General features: G+C 33.1%; 2 protein-coding genes and 2 pseudogenes across 3 annotated transcripts; all 4 read left to right on the top strand.

Moving 5' to 3' along the window:
* The first annotated feature begins 1,976 nt into the window (after positions 1–1,976).
* On the top strand, positions 1,977–3,163 carry LOC149062421 (uncharacterized). The gene is made up of 4 exons (XM_089215322.1): positions 1,977–2,007; positions 2,091–2,375; positions 2,437–2,598; positions 2,865–3,163. Exons 1-4 carry the CDS (start codon positions 1,977–1,979, stop codon positions 3,161–3,163), a joined length of 777 nt encoding a protein of 258 aa, XP_089071448.1.
* Positions 3,164–13,170: 10,007 nt separating this feature from the next.
* LOC149062418 (uncharacterized) lies at positions 13,171–21,944 on the top strand (annotated as a pseudogene). The gene is made up of 8 exons (XR_016189906.1): positions 13,171–13,360; positions 13,591–13,764; positions 14,125–14,220; positions 14,632–14,724; positions 14,845–14,898; positions 14,973–15,232; positions 15,325–15,487; positions 21,817–21,944. The product of XR_016189906.1 is annotated as an uncharacterized LOC149062418 (transcript).
* Positions 16,061–17,906, top strand: LOC149062420 (uncharacterized; annotated as a pseudogene).
* On the top strand, positions 17,796–18,584 carry LOC149062419 (uncharacterized; the record flags this gene model as incomplete). The annotated part of the gene is made up of 2 exons (XM_089221819.1): positions 17,796–18,189; positions 18,266–18,584. Coding segments are annotated over 2 exons (525 nt in total), but the record flags the coding sequence as incomplete, so codon positions are not given.
* Positions 21,945–22,106: the final 162 nt, after the last annotated feature.

Raw genomic sequence — 22,106 nt, 5'->3', positions numbered from 1 at the left:
TTATATTGATAATAATCATTTGAACTTGTCGTCAGTCAGTGTGTAGATTGTAGTTGTGCCAACGTGCAGTTGAAATGACATATTTATATTTAACATAATATACTTTTAAAGTTATAGAGTTTATTCTCATGAGAATATACATTCTTGTATTATTTTTAAATCTTTTATCATACTAAAATATTTTTTATTAAATTAAGTAATTTATATAATATATAATATAAGCTGTAATTGATATTATGGATAGCCAATTTGAAGGTAAGAGAAAATGTATATATATTTTTAATATTTTTTGGTATGTATGATTATGCTCAATCGGTTTTTATTACGTATTTTCAGTTGATCTCGTAATTAACAATAAGCATAAAAAATGTATTTTGAATCGTGAACTGTATGAAGTGGTACGTAATAAATGTTCTATGCAATCCGTGTCAACTTTTAGTACAAGACAATTACTGTTTATTTTTATTCAAGATAAATTCAATGGTTTGAAGTGGAACGGATTTTATATTAAAGCAGTAGAAAGTGCAATTTTAAAGTTTTCTTTAGCATTATCCAAAAAATGGGTAAAAGCTTGCCGGAATAATAATAAATTTAATAAAATGCATACTGAATGGCTTGATTCGTACTTTAAAATATCTAACCACAATAATATTAAAGTTTCAACCTCGTTAAATAAAGGTAGACCTATTAAACATTTTAATCAATGTGCAGATAGTTCAAAAAGACGGAAAATTAATATATCAATAACTACTTCTACTATGACAACTCCTGAGATACATTACGCTTCACAAAATAAATTTTCATTGGCTGGATAGCGAAATATTGTCCAACTTTTTAAAGAGGTAACTTCATCCGATAAAGCTTCAGACTTTTTAAAGTCTTACGCCAAGTTAGACACTTCAAAAATTATACCACTTACGGCTGATGAAGCGTTGGCATTTTATATTGAAAATGATTTAACTAAACATCAATATTTGAATATACGATTAACTGCGAAACAACATAATGCTGATATTTATCCACCTTATGATACAATTATTGCAGCAAAAGCATTGTGTTATCCCGAAAACTGCATAATATCGGAATCGTTTTGTGAAATAAAACTTCAAGATCTTTTGAACCACACCTCAAAAATAATTTTTGAAATTCCTTCAATAAATTTTAATGAAGATTATTTAAAAGAATTTGAAATTATATATAAATGGGGTTGTGATGGAAGTAATGGACAATCTTTATATAAACAACAGTATCATAATTCAAATGAATGTTCTGATAGTGATTTATTTCTTTTTTCTATCCTCCCTCTCCAGTTGCACTCTTTTAATGAAACTAATGAAAAAAATATAGTATGGAAAAATAGAAGAACTTCTTCTACACGGTTTTGTAGACCAATCAAGTTTAAATTCCAAAAAGAAACGAAGGTTACTACATTACACGAAGTAATTGCTATTGAAGACCAAATACAAAATTTGTTGCCTACTCACATAATATTTAATGGTAAAGAAGTAACAGTTAAGCATACTTTGGTATTTACAATGGTTGACGGAAAGGTAAATAAGTTATAAAATATTATATTTATTTTGAGTTATTATTTACTTTATTTACTTGTTATTATCATAAAGGTATGTAACTCCATGACAGACACCTCAAGTCAAAAATGTTACATTTGTGGTTATTCTCCAAAAGACATGAATAATATTGAACAGGTAAAAAAGAGATTAATTAACCACAAATCGTTGAAATTTGGACTGTCCACACTTCACGCATGGATACGATTCTTTGAATGTTTGTTACACGTTTCATATCGTTTGGAATGTAAGACTTGGCAAGTATGTAAGATTGTTATAATATACAAAATGTATTTAATCAATAATTACATTAAACATTAAAAATTACATTTTAGGTTAGAACACCAGCACAAAAGCTAAGTTCTGCACAACGAAAAAAAAAACATTCAAGAACGTTTTCGCACAGAAATGGGTTTATTGGTGGATGTTGTGCTACAGGGTAAAAAACAAACTAATATTAATTTGATAAAATATGAACTATGTAAATTATAGATGTATTTACTCTTACAAATATATTTGCAGGAAAAGGAAATACAAACGATGGTAATACGGCAAGACGATTTTTTAAAAACCCAGAAAAGAGCGCGGAAATAACGGGAATTGATTTTACATTACTTAAACGTTTTGGGAACATATTATCTTTAATTGCTAGTGGACGTGAAATTAATCCAATAACATTTGATAAATATGCTTTGGCTACGGCTAAATTATTTGTACATCTTTATCCTTGGTACTATATGCCAGCAAGTATACATAAAATACTTATTCATGGAGCTGATGTTATAAGATTCGCCATTTTGCCTATTGGTAAACAATTAATTTTTTTAAATATTTTAAAATAATACTTTTATATATTTATTTTTTGTAGGACAACTTTCTGAAGAAGCCCAAGAAGCTAGAAATAAGGATTATAAACGAACAAGACAAAATCATACAAGAAAAAATAGTAGATTAAATACCAATAAAGATTTAATACACATGTTACTCGTCTCATCAGATCCATACATATCGTCCATAAGAGAACTACCGAGTAAATGTCCACTCACATTCAGTGATGATTAGGGTGCGGATTTGTATGTATTTACATATTTGTCATGAATGATAGTATTCGAATGATTCCTTTACAGAAATATGTTACAGGTCTATCTGATTATTTTAAGTTATGGTTGGTATTACATATTTTTACATATTTAATCTAAATTACATATTTTTACATATTTTACTGATATTACATATTTTTGTTAAATATTGAGCTATTTACAGAATTAGTAATGTATCGCCGTTTTATATTATGAGTTGTTGGTATTACTTGGTTACAAGCTGCTGCATATTATTGCGACAATTTTAGTGTCATTGAAGATGTGATTTCCAAACTTGAAATAGATGCTGTTTCAGTAGAAAATGCGAAAAATTTAATTAAAAGTACCTCATTAAAATCTAATTTAGTGTACATATCCTCCAATACTACATTCCTTGCCAATTCTATTACTAAACTCGAAGCTCAAAACTTGTCTCCGAATGATAGCCTGGGTATTGTCTCTAACACCGTCAACAAATTGAAAGAAGCCCCTGGGGAGGTTGGAATAAAAATTTAAAAAAAGTTGAACAAGTACTAAATAAAAACCCAGGTTTAAAGACTATTGAAGCTATTGCAAACATTCATAACGGCAGCGATATGCAAACTTCTTTTCAATTTAGTGTTGCTGAATATTAGGAGCTTTTAAATTTGCTCCTATAACTTCCGTTAATGTGGAAAGATCCTTTAGCCGCTATAAAAACATATTGCGTCCTAATCGACGTCGATTTACTTTTGACAATCTAAAAAAATATATGATTGTCAATTGTTTTGTCAAGAATAAAATTTTTTTTTACATATATTGTATTTTTAATTACATATTTTGTTAAAATTAAATACATATATATGTACATATTTTTGAATTTTTATTACATACAAATCCGCACCCTAGTGATGATTTACAAAACCTGTTAATGTTTCCAGAATACTCAGATCAAAGTACAAATGTATTAAATTCGTCATTTTCAGAAATGGAAATAAACGAAAATGAATAATATATCATATTAAAATTATTATTGTTTTATTTTTTAAAATTTCAAAAATAAATTATATAGATACGTGACATACATTTACCTATTTAATAATTTAAAAATATAAATGTACAACATATTATATAGGTAAATACAAAAGTTATATGTATATATTTCAGGTGAACGAAAAATAAGAAATAAAAATAAATCATGTTTTGTTGAAAATATTGCGATACAACTTACAGAAATAATTTCTATGCGCTATAATCCCCTATGGACGCAAAAAAAAAATAACATTTTCAAAATCCTGAGAATTAACTTTAGTTTAAGTACATATCAGATTTTGGGTAAAATTGAGTAATTTTTATTTACACGCTACAGAAAAAAAAATCTTCATCATGCACCAGGATTATGCGCAAAAGAAAAAACGGACATTGGAAAAACTGGAGATATGGACACGATGACAAACAAACCCCTCAGGCTCAGAAGGGGGGGGGGGAACCCCGAAACTGAGAACACCAACAAAGGTAATAGCACCAGTGGTGACACGGTCAGTGACAATGATGACGATGCTGATGCATCATCGTCAGGCGGTAAGCGCCAACTTCCATGTCCAGGTCGCATAGGGCAGAACAAAAAAGCCGCGGTGGAGGTTAGGGTGGCCAAACAAGAAGTGAGTTCCATGCTTGGTTGGCTGGAGCAGACCGCTCATGCGGAAAGAGCTAAGAAATTAACTGTCGGAGCTTCTGAAGGAATTCTTGAACGTGTAAAGGGCCTTAGAGATATCTACACTGATCTCTGTCTTGAAGTCTCTCGACTGAGCGGAAAGGCACAGGTAACTCAGGAACAGCTGCAGAGTATACTGGCTACCTTCAGCAAGTCGATCACCGACAAAACGGTAGATATCGCGAATCTCCAAAGGCAGAATGCAGAGCTGAAGGCTGCCCTGGAAGCTCACCCGATTATAAGTAAAAGTACTCCTGAAACCGCACGGAGCTATGCGCAATGCGTCAGCACCAGCCAACCGGTGGTCACTCAAAACCAGGAAAGGTGTCGCCACGAGTAGGAAAAAGGAACTGGACAAATGCCGCAAGGCCGCGACGAGCACGCGACTAAACTTCACGATCCCCGAGGGAACGTCAGTAGCGCAGGCAAAAACGAGCTATGGAAAACTGTTAGGGGAAAAATGACCAACCCTATGGTGAAAACGTTCGTACGGGGCAACCAAATCACAATTATACCGGACGATGATAATACGTTGGAGGTGATCAGCCAGCTACCTAAGGTTAAAATTGCAGGCCCTAGATTACCGCGTGTCATTATTTATGATTTTGATGCGGAACTATCAGTGGAGGATATCTCCCACGGGTTGGTAACTCAGAATCCGGAACTTGGCCTCACCTTTGAGGACATTGACACAATGTGCGTCAAGCACAAACTAGGCCCTAGAACGGGTAGCACGGTGCACTGGTTGATAGAAGTCCCGGCTAAACTTCTACCGGTGATAGAAAATAAAGCTGTTTTCTCGGGGCTTACGAGATGTAGGGTCAAGCTGCACAAAAGTCTACCGCAGTGCTCTAAGTGCCAAGCGTTCGGGCACACATCGTTAAAGTGCACCGAAGAGCTGCCTACGTGTAGACATTGCGCGAAGTCACACGACAGTAGGGACTGTACAGAGAAGGACAAGGCGGTGTGCACCAACTGTAGAGGCGACCACAAGGCGTCGAGCTCGGCCTGTAAATCCCGAGATAGAGCCACAAAGAGCCTCCTCAGGCGCACAGATTTCGGAAAATGAAAAAATGATTAAGATTGTTCAGCACAATCTAAATGGCCAGCGCATAGCCTCGCTGCAGCTGCGGGACTATTGCGCAGAAAATAATGTAAATATCACACTTGTCCAAGAACCGGCCGCACAAGCAGGAAAAATTTACGGCTTCGAAGATTGCAGGGTTACAGCGGCTGACAACCCAGGGGCAGCAATTATCGTCATAGACACAAGCCTTCAAGTCATTAAGTTGTACATATCAGCCACGAGGGTAGGCCATGGGCCAGGGTCTGTGATACTAGTCTCGGCATACTTCAAATACAATGTGCATACGTCCGTTTTCACTGATAAACTTAGGGTGATACTGGAGGAAGGGACCGAGACTATCATTGGGGCCGATACTAACGGACATTCGCTGAGGTGGCACAGCAAGGACCGCAACCAGAGGGGTAGAGTAGTTGAAGAGTTTATCGACGACTTTAACCTCAGCGTCATTAACACAACAGGCAATATAGATACTTACTCGCACCCTGGTATGAGCTCCTCTAACATTGATGTTACACTCAGCTCACAGGGCATTGCGGACAGGGTCACTGAGTGGCTTGTAAGCGACGAGACCGATAGCGATCATCGCTTATTGAGTTACAAAGTTAACCAGGCATCACCAAGGGTCCGTTGTGAGAACAAAAGATTCGACGTCAGAAGGGCGAACTGGGACTTGTTCACCCAGGAATTAGCCGGAAGCGCCTTGACAGTACAGTCAACGGCAGGCATTAATGAACATGCGTTGAGTCTTACAAACGTGATAATTGATGCTGCCACCAAAGCCATTCCCATTAAGGCTGGCAGACGCTGGGCTATTTGCAGGCAACCGTGGTGGTTGGATAAACTTACCTCTATGAGGAAATCACTCAACCGGGGTAAAAGAATGGGGCTTATGCAGAATGATAGACCAGCTTATAATCGCCTTAGGAATGATTACCTCCACGAAATCAGGAGAGCTAAAATGGAAACCTGGAGGCTTTTTTCAGAGGACATTAACTTCAACACATGGGGCAAAGCGTTCAGATACGCTAAGAAGGGTCCCCGCATGCGCAATGTCACCAGTTCTCTGACTAAGCTGGATGGCACCCTCACAGAGACAGTGGAGGAGACGATGGATGTTCTGCTGGACACATTCGTCCCAGTTAATCAGGACCAAGTAGAGTCCTTTTGGCATGGACCGTTGGAACCGTTTGTCCCGGTCGCAGAGCAGCAAGTCAAGGATGCGATCTGGCGCATGAAGCCAACAAAAGCACCTGGTCTGGACGGCATAACTGCCGGAATCCTAAGGAAGGCATGGCCAGTGATCCAGGAAACCACGACAAAAGTGATGAACAGATGTCTGAAGAGCGCTACCTTCCCCAGCTGCTGGAAGGTATCGAAACTAGTAATTATTCCTAAGCCTGGAAAAAAGGACATGTACAGCCCTAAGGCTTACAGGCCCATAAGTCTCTTGCCGACGATGTCCAAAGCACTTGAGACATTAATAATCAATGCAATAAATAGTGAAACTCTGCTGAACGAGATAGACAACCAGCACGGGTTTGTGACGGGACGTTCTACCATCACAGCCATGAACTCAATGTACGACTGGGCTAATGAGTCCAAGTGCAGACATGTCTTTGGAGTCTTCTTGGACATCACTGGGGCATTTGACAACGTCAAGTGGTCCCCAATCCTCGAACGACTCCAGATGATCGGGGCTTCAATCAGAAGCATTAGGCTGATAAAGAGTTACATGGAGAACAGGTATGCAAGACTCCAGATGGAGAATATCGTTAAAACCAAAAAGCTAACAAGAGGCTGTCCGCAGGGGTCGCAACTCAGGCCAACCCTGTGGAAGGTAGCCATGGCTGATATCGAGACCTTGCCCGACGTAAGTACGCAGCACGTTATAACGTATGCAGATGACATCGCTGTGCTTATAGGCGCCGCCAGACCTCCAACGGCCTTCAAGCGCATGGTTGAATTCCTGGATAAAATGAAAGATTGGGCAGGGAAATACTCCTTGGAGTTTTCGGCGACAAAGACCCAGCTAATGTCGGTCAAGGGCGGTCTCAAACCGAATTACAGTATAACTTTCGGGTCGAGCGACGGAGCCGCATTGATAGAGCCGACCAGTACTGTCAGGTACTTCGGTGTCCTCCTGGATCCAAGGCAGTCGTACGTGGACCATATTTTCAGCCTGGCACAGAAGTCGAAGGACCTTTACAAAAGGCTTAGAGGCATGTCTTCCGCCAACTGGGGAATGAACAGAAGAGCAGCCAGGATTATTTATGAAGGCGTCTTCCTACCCAGGATTACTTATTATGCTGCGGAGATATGGTGGGAAGGGGTCACCTTTGAGAAGTGCAGAGAGAAGCTTGGCTCGATGCAGAGGGACCCGTTAAGAGCGATTACGAGTGCATATAACACGGCCTCTACAAATTGCCTCTCGGCGGTAGCTGGGGGACTACCACTAGACCTTAAGATTATAGAAACGGTTTACAAGAGAAGGATGAAGCTTGGCCTCATCACGCCTGAAGAACTAATTGATGAATAAAACGACCTACTCGATCAGTGGCAAGAGAGGTATATAACCTCTGATAAAGGCGAGTGGACAAAGAGGATGATTCCATCAGTTAAATACAGGTATCAATTTCCAATGGAAATGGATTATTATACGACCCAGATGCTTACGGGCCATGGAGACTTTCGGGCGAAGTTATTCAGTTTCAGTCTGGTCGAATCTCCCACGTGCGCGTGCGCTCTTGGGGGGGGGGGGGGGGTCAGAGACGATGGCTCACGTCCTCCTGAAATGCAAACGAACAGAGCAATTAAGAGAAGATCTCTAGGCAGCATTGCTAAGTGACGGCCAGATATGGCCCCCTGAAGATGGTGTCTTTCTCCGAACAAGAAAACTGTATGAAGCACTAAGGACGTTTGCAAAGGGCAGTCTCAAAAATAGAAGCGACACATAAACCGCGGTCATCCGCATTACCGGAACGCAGCCACCACGGTGGTGATGACTCACTGCTAGTGGCAGGCTCAGAGCATGGGGTGTTCCGAATGTGCAAGGACGGAGTAAGTGGCAGAAACGGAGAACACGCTCATGCGCGTTCCGGTAGGGCCTAGCACATGCGTCAGGGACGCGCAGGAAGGCTCTGTGGCTGGGGCTGAAGCCAGAATACCGCCACAGTATTCCCTGCTTGTCGTAAAAGACGACTAAAAGGGACTGGCCAGTCGGGGCCGGTGTCTGAGACGCGAACGCACCGAAACCCTCGGGGACTAGGGCGTTGCAGAGGTTTTGGCCGTGACCTCAAGAAGTACGGGTCGCTCTCTTCGGAAAGGCCTCGGGGAGGCGTAGACACACACCTCAGGCTACCGAGCTTCAAACTCGGGTGTCGCGGCCACCGCGTCGGCAGTGAGCGCTGCCCGGAGAGGGCCCACCGTGAGCCCGCGGTACACGGCCCAAATCTCGGGAGGACCACAGCCGAGGCATAACGCCGACGAAGCTCGGCCCGTCCATCTCACCATTTATGTGCTTTCCTAACGGGGGCGAGAATGGTACTTCGGGATGTGGGGGAGCCCCTCGGCGTTGAGCGATTGACGCCGTGCCCTCACACGGCGGCCGCGTAGCGGCCAAGGTTGTTGCGCGTTCGACGGCGGTTTGGTTTCGGAGTGGCTGTAGTGGGAGCTACCATGTGGTTACAAGACCGACGCTTGGTCTAGGGGAAGGCTGCCGAGTGAGTTTTCTCCTTAGCGCCCACCCAGCTTACCGGTGGAGCTATATGCATCGGAGGTTGCCCGTGACCAAAAACGGGAAGCGATGAGGATAGCTCGCGACCCGACCAGGGTGGCGAAGGGCACGTGCACGCCTCAGCCAACGGTACGCGCGCACTCTCTCCCGACTTCGGTGGGAACGGGTTTGCGCCAGGTGCTCGTGGTCCGTAGACGACGCGCGGCCGACGGGCGGTTGGCTTCGCCGACGTGCGCCGGCCGTGAACCTCCGCGGCTCTCGACTAGCGCACAGCGCTAATGTGAGATCCGCGGTTGTAGCCGTAAGGCATCAAACCCGGGAGTCCTCGTTTAGTAATAAATAATAATGTAATGATAGTTTGATGATAAGATATATGTGATAATATGATACTATGTAATTATTATATTGTTTGTGTTAGTAGAGGTGTAGTTAGTAGTAGTTAGTTCCTCTCGACGACCCATCGTGTGCGGAGTAGCCCGATGTCGAGTTATTTTTTATATGTTTTCTTTGATATATTTTTATATTTTGTCATATGTTAATTTTGATTTAAATAAAGGTTTTTGTGCCGCTGTGCAATAATTAATTATATGCGATATTAATTAATTTATCATTAATCCTGACCGTGGCGCCCCTACAGTACATATAATAATTTTGTTATTTGGTAATTTTGGCTTTAGCAGTCCACAAGTCTGCATTCCCGTTTATTATCAATCACTAATTGTTATTTATAAATATTGTCGATGAACAATTTATTTTTATTAATAAATATTGTAATAGTTAGATATTGTTCGTGTTTTTGCATTGGAAATTAGGTAAGTACCTACATTGAGATAATAGTTACATAAATATTATAATATTATTTTCAGTGGCGGCGCGTGAACAATTTTATAGGGTAGACACAAGACAACCAAAGATATGATGTTATATAAAATTTATTTAAAAATTAGATCATCATAAAAAAGTAAATTACATAAAATAATTATATTTGGATATAATTTAAATCAATTCGTTGATTTTGTTTTGTTGCGAATACATCTATTACATTGTTTATAAATGTTGGATCTTTTGATAATTCACCTAACATTTTTTTTTCGATAGCTAAAGCATTTTTCTTCATACGAAAAAGAACCAAGACCTTTGTTTAAAATAATATCAATAATATCTGACATATTAAGTTTTAAAAGTATGTCACTCCATTAAGAAAATGTATAAACATTAAACATGTGCTATTAACCACAGTCGGAATGCAATTAAATTATTAAAATATTACGTTGAGACATGTCTCTTCCATACATATAATTTTGGTAATACCCAGCTATGTCCCCTGTTTACCTCGTCATACGCCCGTCATCAATAGTGAGACACAATTCAATATGTCTCGTCCGATTTGACGGCGACAACGGAGCGATTACGGTATAGATAAGATATAAATAAAATTATACTATATATATTTCATCGTACTCGTTACTCACACAGGCACTTTAGAGACGAATAATAATAATAACATTTGAATTAAAAACTATGAAGAAATAAAATACATATATAGTAGGTATCATCTATCTACTTTTTTTATATTATAAAACGCTAAACGTGTGGCGCTACCTGGAGTTTAGGAACTTTGCCGTGTCTTCCACGGGAATCTTATTTCATCCACGGGTTCCTTATACCGTCCAATCGGGTATTTTCCTCGGGCCGGCCGGTTATCAAGCCTTTTTTCGTTATCAAAATATCAAAATCCGTTTTATCGTAGGTACCGTTTTTCGAAAAAATTACCTTTTTTCTCGATTTTTCAACTTTTCCGCCGACTTTTTTACTCTTAAAGTGTAGTTTATTTCTTTTAAAATCCGTCCGTATACGGTTTTCGCTCGAGATCGGTCCGAGCACTTCGCCTTTCCGACGCATCTGACGTTCGTTTTTTTCGTTTTTTTCCGATTTTCCGATGTTTTTCGTCTTTAAAATCACCGTATGCCCGTTTTTCGTGTTGTACGCTTCTTTTCGAACCCTTAGACGTGCCGTTTTCACGCCGATTCGGTCCGTATGCTTTGAAATCGCGTTTACAAACGAGTCGTTACGACGCGTATTTGATATATTGTATATACTGATAATAATAATAATAATAATAAATATACTGTTTTTGTTTGATTCAATAAATATTGCTTTATGTTGTTCAAGTACGTTGTAGTTTTATTTTTGATAACCAAACCTCTGTTTAAAATCCTCATTTTAAGCTCATGTCGAGACTACTCGGTTACATCACGAGTTTTACGAGTTAGTAGTTAAATATTTAACCGAGCACATAAAAGGTGCAACTACATGTGATATAATAATATGTATGTATGACTATATTCTATTTTATTTTTCGACTCAAATAATGTAATTATATGATGCACGGATAAGTTATTTAATATTGCTGATGATTGATAAGTTTGGTGTTATGAGTAGTCTTTGACGGTGGTTAATTATTTAATCGAGCACACAAATTGTAATGTACTGTAGGTACAGAACGGTTCATCGACAAAGGTAGTATCAGTCCAAGTGTACATTTTTTAGTGTTTTTATGTTCAAATTGATTAAATAGCTACTCGGTTATACCATGAGTAGAATATTTTGGTGATAATATCAACAGTTTAGTTCATTGACGGTGTTATGAAAGACAGTCTGTATTGCCACAGTTACATTATTAAATATTATTTATGGGTAAGGTAGATTTTATGAGTATACTGTAGTTTTATACATTTGTGGTGATCAAATAGCTACTCAATTATACCAGTGGTAACATATTTTGGTGAATATAAGAACAGTTTTATTCATCGACGGCTCTGTGAAGGTCATTATGCTATGGAACAAATAAGGTAATGAAGTAATTTGTGTATAACTCTTCTTGGTGTCACAAGGAAATTAATATTATTATGGTTGAGTAAAGGTCCAGTTCATGTTCGTCTGAATAGTTTTTCTATTGGAAAATTAAATAAGTCTTTATTAGACATTAAACAATACATCACCAGTGATTTTGTCAGAAAAACTAGGCCGATTAATTAAATTAACCACTGGAAAGCCACAGAACTTCGTTTATTTTTAATTTACATTGGTCCCATTGTCTTGAAAAATGTAGTTAAATATGAAGTTTATATTAACTTTATGTCATTTAATGTAGCGATGATGATTTTATTAAGTCCTGATCACAGCCATATTGTACAATTTGCAGATAAACTACTACATTATTTTGTTGAGTCTTTTGAGAAATTATATGGCACCGAACATGTATCATTCAATGTGCATGGTTTATTACATCTAATTGATAATTATCGTAGGTTTGGGCCATTGGGTAATTCTAGTGCATTTGTTTTTGAAAATTTCAAGAAAGAACTAAAAACTAAAGTACGGAAACATGATCAATGTTTAGAACAAGTCATTAATAGATATTCAGAACTGCAAAACAATTTCAACCCGGAACATCACAATGTAGAACAAAAGTTTCCCAAACTTGAACATGCACACCAAAATGGACCTATAGATACTAATTTAACTGGCACCCAATACGAATGCCTCAAACTAGAAAAGTTTAAAGTAAATGTGGATAATGAAAAAGATTGTTATATTCTGTCTAAATTTGGAGAAGTAGTTAAATGCATGAATATAATAAATACAACTCATCATGGTACAATTATTCTGGGAAAAGTATTTAATTCAGTATTACCATATTATAATAAGCCGATGGATTCATCCATATTTAATATATTTATAGTAAGAAATATATCTGATACTTTGGAACATTGGATATTGACAGATATTTAAAAAAAAATAATGATTATACTACATGATGATCAAATTATAGCCATACCACTAATACATACCGAATGTTAAAATCCAAATCATTAATTTAAGATTTTAATTTTGTAAATAATGTAATTTTTTCTTATAATTTTAAATTAGTGTTCTAATACTTATAAAACTTATAATATTTTAATTAATAATTTCAGGTACATATTATATAATTTATATATATAACAATGGACTCATGGATTGTTGTCAATTATTTAGAGGATGAATCCGTTGAGGCAGTACCAAACTTTTGGTATCATCAAAATAAATGTATTTGGCCCACAAAAAAAAATATTCTTAAGCACTGTATTGTCAAAAGAATCCCAATAACCGAATTTGATCACAAATTTTTAAAAGCTAGAATTCTATGTTCAGCTGGTAAATTACATTTTTTTATTAATTATTATTGTTAACTTATTGAAAATAATGCTAAAAATCAAGCCAACAGACCAGTTATTGAACCTAGGTTTTGATTACTTGCAGCCATATTGAGTTAACCAACCGCATTTACCTCAACTTTATTTCCAATCCCTGTTAACATTATTGACTGATAAATAATATATTATAAATTTATTAGTACATTTATTTTTTCTAATTTATATTTATAGTACCATATGAAGAAGCAAGGAAGAAGGCTTACATGGCGCAATATGATTCTGAATTGTCAGGTATTGAAGAAATTAAAAGTTCTAGAAAAGCCAGGGCAAAAAAAGATTTGAAGTTACAGTTCTTCTCCATCACCTTTGATGATAAATCGAAGGATCCTGATTATTCAATCATGGGTAATTTTTTTTTTTCATTAAAACTACAGATACTTAGTAGTTACTTAGTAGTATTATTAATATGTTTATAGTATAAAATGATAATATACTTTTATTATCATTGGTTATATTATATGGTGGCCTAGGCCATACAAATATTTAAAAACTAGAAATCACACCTACTACACAGTGCTACAATTACGTGCTAAATATTTTTTATGGTATGGGATATCTGTCTGTAATATTATATATAAATATATTATATAATCAATTATTTTTGTAATATGTGCAGAAGGGGTGGATGGATAAAGAAGAAAATCTAAAATTAAATTTTTTATGAATCATTTTCAAGAAATCTAATCTGAAATAATTATTTTATAGACTCAATGCCTGCTGAAACATATGACTGCAACATTATACATTCACCTGCTGGTAAATTTCTTGTAGAACTAAACGATGAACTAAAAGATAATACAGGTATTTTATTACATTGTTAATAGATTATATTTTATAAAATAAAATTTACCATTGTATGTCTTTGACTAATTTGGATCCCTTCTCTATTTTAAAATTGTTTCTTGTTACTCATCTATCAATTCATGATATATTATGAATAATGAAATGATATGCAACCATCCTAGCTAAGCTTGCAACTGGTATTACTTTAGATTTTCAATATTGGTTTCGCATCTCATGAAAATATTTAAAATGACGACCTTGATTATGTATGTTAGTCTACAGAATATTAACCCATTACGTTAATTCTATTGTTTTTTTAGTGTTCTGTTGTTTTATATCTATAATTAGGTACTTTACTAAATGAAAAAAAAACATTAAAATCGGAAATACTATCCAATTTGTTCACAATTAATATTATATTTTTTTAAGGAAATTCAAAGGTTATTGAAGTAAACAATATTAAAACAAATTTACCGAGCAACAAATATAAAAGGAAGTTGTTTAATAATGAAAAATCATTGAGTGAGTGGTGTTATAAAATATATATTATAATGAACTATTATTTTCATCATAATACACAAATTATAAATTGGAAATATTTAATATATTTTTAATATGTGTTGTTTAAATTTATGATTTCAGCATCTCCTCGCAAGCCTGCAGTTAAACTGAGTAGAATGGTGATTGATCAAGCAGGTAATTTTTAAATATGTAAGTTAGAAAATAATAATTTTTGAAATTAGTATTAAATAATACAATTTTTTAATTAGATTTTCAAAATTTGGTTACAAAACAACTTGTCACATTAAGATATACAGTTGATGTTATGAATACAAGCATTGCTGCAACCTTACAAAACATTGAACAAAAAATTGATGGATATTTAAAGTATGCAGCTACTGGAAATACGAGTGGTATTACAAACGATTCATTTGATGATGGTTTCTAGTGGCCATTAGAAAATGAAGAACAACTTCAGGAATTGGAACAAAAACTTAAAAATAATGATAATAACTTTAACCGTTGTCTAGTGAGTTCTAATTTATTAGAATGATAGTGTGGATGCATTTTATAAACTATTTCACCATTCAGTTATTACATGATATTATGTTTTGTTTGCAGGTAAATAAAATGTCGCTTATGAACTCCAATACAGTTGAACGTAGTGTCCGCAGAATTTTAAAGTATATGTTCACTGATGAACTTCTTGAGCAATTTTCATACACAGGATTTAAAAAACCTAAAAAGTCATTTTCAAAATTACTCTCATGCCAAATTGTTATAGGTATTATTATTTTATTCTTTAAATTTCATAATTATTATTAATTTTATAATTAACTACATTTGTATTTACACTGTAGGTACATATATATTATATAAATTATGTGATAAATAATTAATGCTAGGCATCAGTAGTTATAGAAGTTCCTTATTATTCACGATTTAAGATAGTATGGTTGCCCAACGACCCATTAGAAAAATGTTATCACACAGCAACGATTTGAATCAAAAAGTCACGTGATCTGTGACTGTTTCCGCATCTAGCGCTCATAACGGTTAAAATTATATAAACGAATTAACATTGTTATGATAAACACCTATAAATATATAATAATAATTAATAATCATATAAATCATATTATTATTTATTTATATTATAAATTATAATATAGTATAATAAAACTATTATTATATAATCGTGTCTCGTTGGGTTAGGTTAGTAACATTAATCCATTGCTAAATTTGTTTGGTTTATAATTATTCGAATTGTCTTGTTTTGTTGTTTTCAAAATTCAGTTTCCAAATATCAGTTTAATTATTTTATTATAATTGTTATTGTAAAATAAAACTTAGAAAAATGTCATGTTGTGTTCCTTTGTGTCCATCCAATTCTAATTCTATAAAGTCTTCTTTTTTTAAAGTACCTGATGATGACATTTTAAGGGTTGAGTGGGCAAATGCTTTAGGAGTTACTTTTAAACGATTTTCAAAAGTATGTATTAAACATTTTAAAAAGGAAGATGTAATTAGTACTTGGGAGTCTGGCAAAGGATTCAGCAAATACACGGTTAGAATAAAATAATACTTAAATTTCTGTTTTATTATTTTTTTCTTTCTTAAAATTGATTTTAAAATATTAAATTGTTCATTTTAAGATTTGTTTAAAAACACCTAGGCTTCGTAAAGGCGCAATCCCAATAAATAATTTAAATGTATTGAACACAACACTTTTGGAATCTAAGGTATCTAATTATTTTTTTACATAAAAAATGTATCAATATTATGTGTATAGTTACCTTTTAAAGACATTTCGAGTAGGTGACAAATATTTATCATGATCATTGTTATGACTTGGTGAATCACAGTAATGTGTCTCAAAGTAGTGATGTCTCTCCTGAACCAACAATTTATACTTATAAAACTGAATCATTAGTATTACCATCAAATGATGATACATTATTATTACCTTCTCCAAAAAGGATAAAGGTATACTTTTTTTAAATTCACCATATTATTGTAGTTACTATATAGTTATTTGGTTTCATTATATTTTCGTAGATACATTATGATTCGCATTGTTTACAAGACATTTTAAGACAAATTAATGTTACCATAGAGATACCTGCAAAATGGTCTTATGATGCTGAATTTAATTTAAAAAAGAACATAATTAGTTTTTATAAACTAGGACCATATAGATGTGACTTTACTAGATGCATAGAAAAACAATTAATTTTGACAGAAGGTAACAGTTAATTTAATTTGACTGTTAAAATTTACTATAATTTTATTTTGAAAAAATTGACAGATTTGCAATTGTCACTTTATGTTTATGGTAAAAAAATAGAAATGTCTGAAATTGGATGCATTCATAATTTTGAAACATATGACAATTTACAGCATATTCTTAAAACATTTGATAAAACTAAAGTATGTCAAGGTTCTTCAAGAAAATTATGTAATCTGAAATCTTCATATGGTTATAAATTTGTTGAATCGTGTGGGATGTGGAGACACATAAAGTGTAACACACTAATAGAACAAAATACAAAGTCTAATAAAAAACGGGTTAGAACTTACAATTATTAGAAATAAAAAAATATAATGTCAATATTACTCAGTTTCTTACTGATCATTGTATTATACATTTCAGTTTTATTTGTAAATGGTGTGAACGATTAAATTTTATTTTAAAGAACAAAATATCACGTGAGAAGAATAATCAAAATATTGTAATATCTTTTTCTCCGAATAAGAAAAAAACTCTACAAAAAATTAAAAAAACTAAAGAATTAATGAAAAAAAAATTTACCAGAGCATCAAAGAGGATTATTTATCTCGAAAAGAATTAAAATAAAGTTAAAAATGAGATGAAATCCATTTCTCAGTTGAGACTTGAAGAGCTCCTAAATAGTTCTAATATTTCTAATTCTCAATCTGAACTGATTCGAGAAATTTTTAATGCAGCTAGAGTTAATAATCCAAAAAACAGAAGGTACAGTGAAAATTGGATGCTTCTATGTATGCTTTTACAAATAAGGTAGAATTAATATTACTGTTTTATGAATAAATGTTATAATCTACATTGATTTTTAATAATTATTAGATCTCCTACTGGGTATTCATTTTTAAGAAATAATAAAATACTGCCATTACCATGTACTAATTCAATAAGGTCACATTTATTAGCAGTTGAGATAGGATGTGGATTCGATAAAATTTTTTTTAAACTTTTAAAGAAAAAGTTTTCAACTAAGACTGAACAAGAAAGACAGGGTGTACTTGTATTAGATGAAGTTTTCCTGAGGGAAAGCATTAGTTTAAACAGTCGAACATTGACGTATAGCGAATTGGAAGACTTTGGTGGAAAAATATACTCTGATAGTACCTCAAAAGCTAACCACGCATTAGTGTTTATGTGGCAGAGTCTTGCAGATAATTTAGTTCAACCTATTGCAATGTTTGCTTCAAAAGGAACAGTTAAAGGTTAATTAATAAATATACAGGTTAAAAAATAAAAATCATACATTTTTGCCATTGATAATTTTTTACTTTTAACCAGGAGTGGATTTAGCAAAACTCACCATAAAAGCAATTATGCTGATGGAAGATTCTGGTGGCCAAGTAGTTGGACTTACATGTGATGGAGCAAGTACAAACAGGACAATGTGGAGTCAATTAGGGGTGAATTAAATTTATATGTGTCTCATGTTATCTTGGCTTTCCATGATTTATATTTCATACAGAATAGGTTTGCCCCAATGCTGTGCTTATTTCCGTTGGGGCCTAAGGGCAATAATATTTGGCTCTCCTAATTTCACATACTTTTGCCCCATTTGCCTGTTCTGTTTGGCTCACCAACCTATATGTGTTTAATGATTAATCACTCTGATATTTTTATAATGATTGTTACAATGTTAGGGGGCAAACTACTGTTGTCCACACCTCAAATTAACTGATTTGTATGTAAATTGTTAGATAAGTGCAAAACCAAATAACTTTAAGAACTATTTTCAAAATCCGTATGACAGCTCAAGAAAAGTATTTGTGTTTTTGGATGCACCACACCTACTGAAAACAGTCAGAAATCGTTTGTTTGAAAAGAAACAACTCAGAGTACATATATCAGCAAGTTTTAAATTAGATATTTTATTATAATATGTATTAACTCTGATTTTTAGGTGCATCCTTCAGATAATCCAATAAAGTGGGATTATTATCATAACATTTTTAAGATCGAAAAAAATTCTATTCTTAAAGTATGTCCAAAGTTATCTATAAATCACTTAGAGCTTAACAACCTTTCAAAGATGAAAGTGAAGTATGCTGTCCAGGTAAGTATTAGTATAGATTAAAATATGTAATATAATATATGAATTAAATATAAGTTATTGTACCCTGGAAAAGAGTACATTTGATTATTTTTATATATTGTATATATTCTACAGTTGTTTAGTATGTCAATGGCAAATGGTATAGAATTTTACAAAAAAAAAAATGTTGAAGGGTTTAAGAATTCAGAATCAACCATTCAGTTTACTAAACTGCTCAATAATATGTTTGATGCTTTAAATAGAAAATTTCCTGCTGAAGGCATACGAAAAAATAGTCAAGACTTACAAGTATTTTATGTGTTGTGTTTGTGTTGTAATTCATGTATGTTTGATAAACATGTTGCAAGAAGATACTAAAAAACTAGAAAAATATATTATGTTCATCATTAATAATTTATAATGTTCACATTTGTAATATAGTTTAGTTATTTACTAACACTTATAATATTATCATGGGACAATACCCAAATTATATTATTATTTTGATAAATTTTTTTTTTTAATATTATAGGTACTAAATGAAACATTAGAGTGGTTATTAAAATGGGAATCTAATTTCATTGATAATTTGATTGATAAAAATGATTTTTTAACTCAAAATACTGCTGATGGGCTAAAAATTACTTTACAATCAACAATAGATGCAGTTAATTATTTATTAAATGAAAAAAAGTTTGCCTATGTATTAACGTCAAAATTTAATCAGGACTGTTTAGAAGTAAATATTCTTCACCACCTACTAATAGTACCTATTCAATATGCACCGTGTACATAATATATATCTATTAAAAATATTATAAAACTATAATTTATTTAACAGCAATTTTTTGGGATAATTAGACAAGTTTCTGGCCCAAATGACCATCCATCATGTCCCTCGTTTCTTCAGTTATATAGGATGCTATCGGTTTATTCTTCAATCAAACCTCCTAAGAGTGGAAACTGTAAGATAATGGAAGGTAATTACTGATATTATTCATGTTTGTTAAAAGTTACAACTAAAGAATTATATAATAATTCTAATTTCTAGATAAAGTGCCTATTATAACTATAGCTGAAATTAAAGAACTAGTGAATGAAAATAAAAATTCTTCTATTCGCATTAATAAAATTGATAAACTCAAAGAAAAATTAACTAAAATTTCCGATGAAGGTTGTTGGGATGCAGATGAGATTTTCTTGGAACACAACTACTCAGATAGTACAGTTTTTGATTGCATAGTGTACTACTTAGCTGGGTTAATATTATTTAAAAAAAAACCAATTTCCCTACACTAAATTATTTTATCATTATAATATCCAGGACTTCTTTTGGTTGTTGTCATTTTACAGATATATGGCAAAACGCATAACATCAAAAACTAAATGTAAGTCATGTGCATATGGTTTAAAGAACCTTAATGCTACGACTTATGGTACTAATGCTGATTTGGTAATTGCAAAGACTAGAGGATATCTTACCCACCCAGACAGCAATCTGTTTCAAATCATAAAAGCATTGGAAAATTCTCTTACAAAATGTATTGATTCTCCAAATGCTTTTGAAGAGACTTATGAAGATTTCTGTAATAAAAACATTTATTTTGAATTTCCGTGTGAAGAACATCGGCTGACTATTTTAACAGACATTTGTACACATTATATTATTATGAGAATGCGACAATACACCTTTATGCAAAACCAAAATAATAAAAAATTGAACAAAACAAAAAAAAAATTATCAAAATTAGTTAGCACTTAGGTATCTAATTACTTATTAAACCATAAAAATAAATATAATTTTTTTATACTACAAATATAATACTGTTTTGGTTTTTTAATTATATTATTTTAAATACATTGTAGAATAACTATAATTTGTTATTAATGTTATTATGTTTGTCTATTAATAATGAATAATATTTATTTCCATGACATAAAAAAGTTTATTATATTATATATACATGTTTATTACTATTTATTAATTAGTTTTTATTTTAATTTATAATGTGTTACGAATTTACGATGGTCATTGGTCGATGATAATTAATAATTGTTGTCATTATCATTATTGATGGTAAAATTACTTATTATATAGTATGTCATAAATACATTAAACAGTAATGACAATTTTAAAATAGTCCACCAAAAGCGCTAGCACCGGCATCAAAATTTAAGTCGTATGCCGTCTTATTATAGCTCGTTGGGCAACCATACTATCTTAAATCGTGTTATTATTATTTATTTATTATTCCCATAGAGACAATATTTTGTCTCTATGGAAATAAAAAATAGTTATTTAACTATAAAAAAAATTAAATTTTTTAGTTTCTCAAATGATTATAACTAAATTCTTAAAAGTGTTTTGCTTAAACTTAGTAATTGTTTAGATAACATTTTACCAGCAAGTCCTTTTCATTTATGTATGTTCCTAAGAAAACCCATCATTGAACACTTGATATATTACTATTAATTCATTTTGATATTTAAAAAACTAAAAAGAATTAATTAATACATTTTGATAGAAATATTTTTAATTTAACATTTTATAATATATTATAATCATTAATAAAAATAACTTATTTAAACTGCCTTGAAATTATTTTTCTCAATAAATATTTATTAAAAATCAAAATGCATATATATATATATATATATATATATATATATATATATAATATTCAAATAATTCATAATAGCTTTACTTTTAACAGTTTTAAACAACTATTCTATCTTTATTACCAATCTAACCAATATAAATATTATATATAATATGAAGTCTTTATGTGTTTTGTTTTAGATGCTATACTGAGTTCTTCTCTATTTAAAACCACAACACTGCAGAATATAGAAAAACCTATTAAGGCCTGGCTGGCTCAAGCAAAATTTAGAAAAATCTCCATACCTAATATAAACTGAAATATAATTATAATGTAGCAGTATCTATTTTATTAGATAGATTTATTATTATATTATTAATACTTCACACATTTCAGTTTTTAAGCATTTTTTAAAATTTCATATGTATAATAATGATATTGTTCTTTTTTTCATCTACTATATTTTAAATTGTTTTTGTCACTACAAAAA

The sequence above is a fragment of the Diuraphis noxia genome, unplaced genomic scaffold (assembly GCF_037042655.1).
Source record: "Diuraphis noxia isolate RWA-SAM2 unplaced genomic scaffold, SU_Dnox_SAM2 contig0001, whole genome shotgun sequence".
In the NCBI taxonomy this organism is placed as follows: Eukaryota; Metazoa; Arthropoda; class Insecta; order Hemiptera; family Aphididae; genus Diuraphis; species Diuraphis noxia.
This window is presented reverse-complemented; position numbering and strand designations above follow the sequence as displayed.

Coding starts and splice junctions, on each gene's coding strand:
- LOC149062421 (XM_089215322.1), top strand. CDS start 1,977: ATGGGTTTATTGGTGGATGTTGTGCTACAGG. Junction 2,008..2,090: donor GGTGGATGTTGTGCTACAGG/GTAAAAAACAAA, acceptor ATATATTTGCAG/GAAAAGGAAATACAAACGAT. Junction 2,376..2,436: donor ATTCGCCATTTTGCCTATTG/GTAAACAATTAA, acceptor TATTTTTTGTAG/GACAACTTTCTGAAGAAGCC.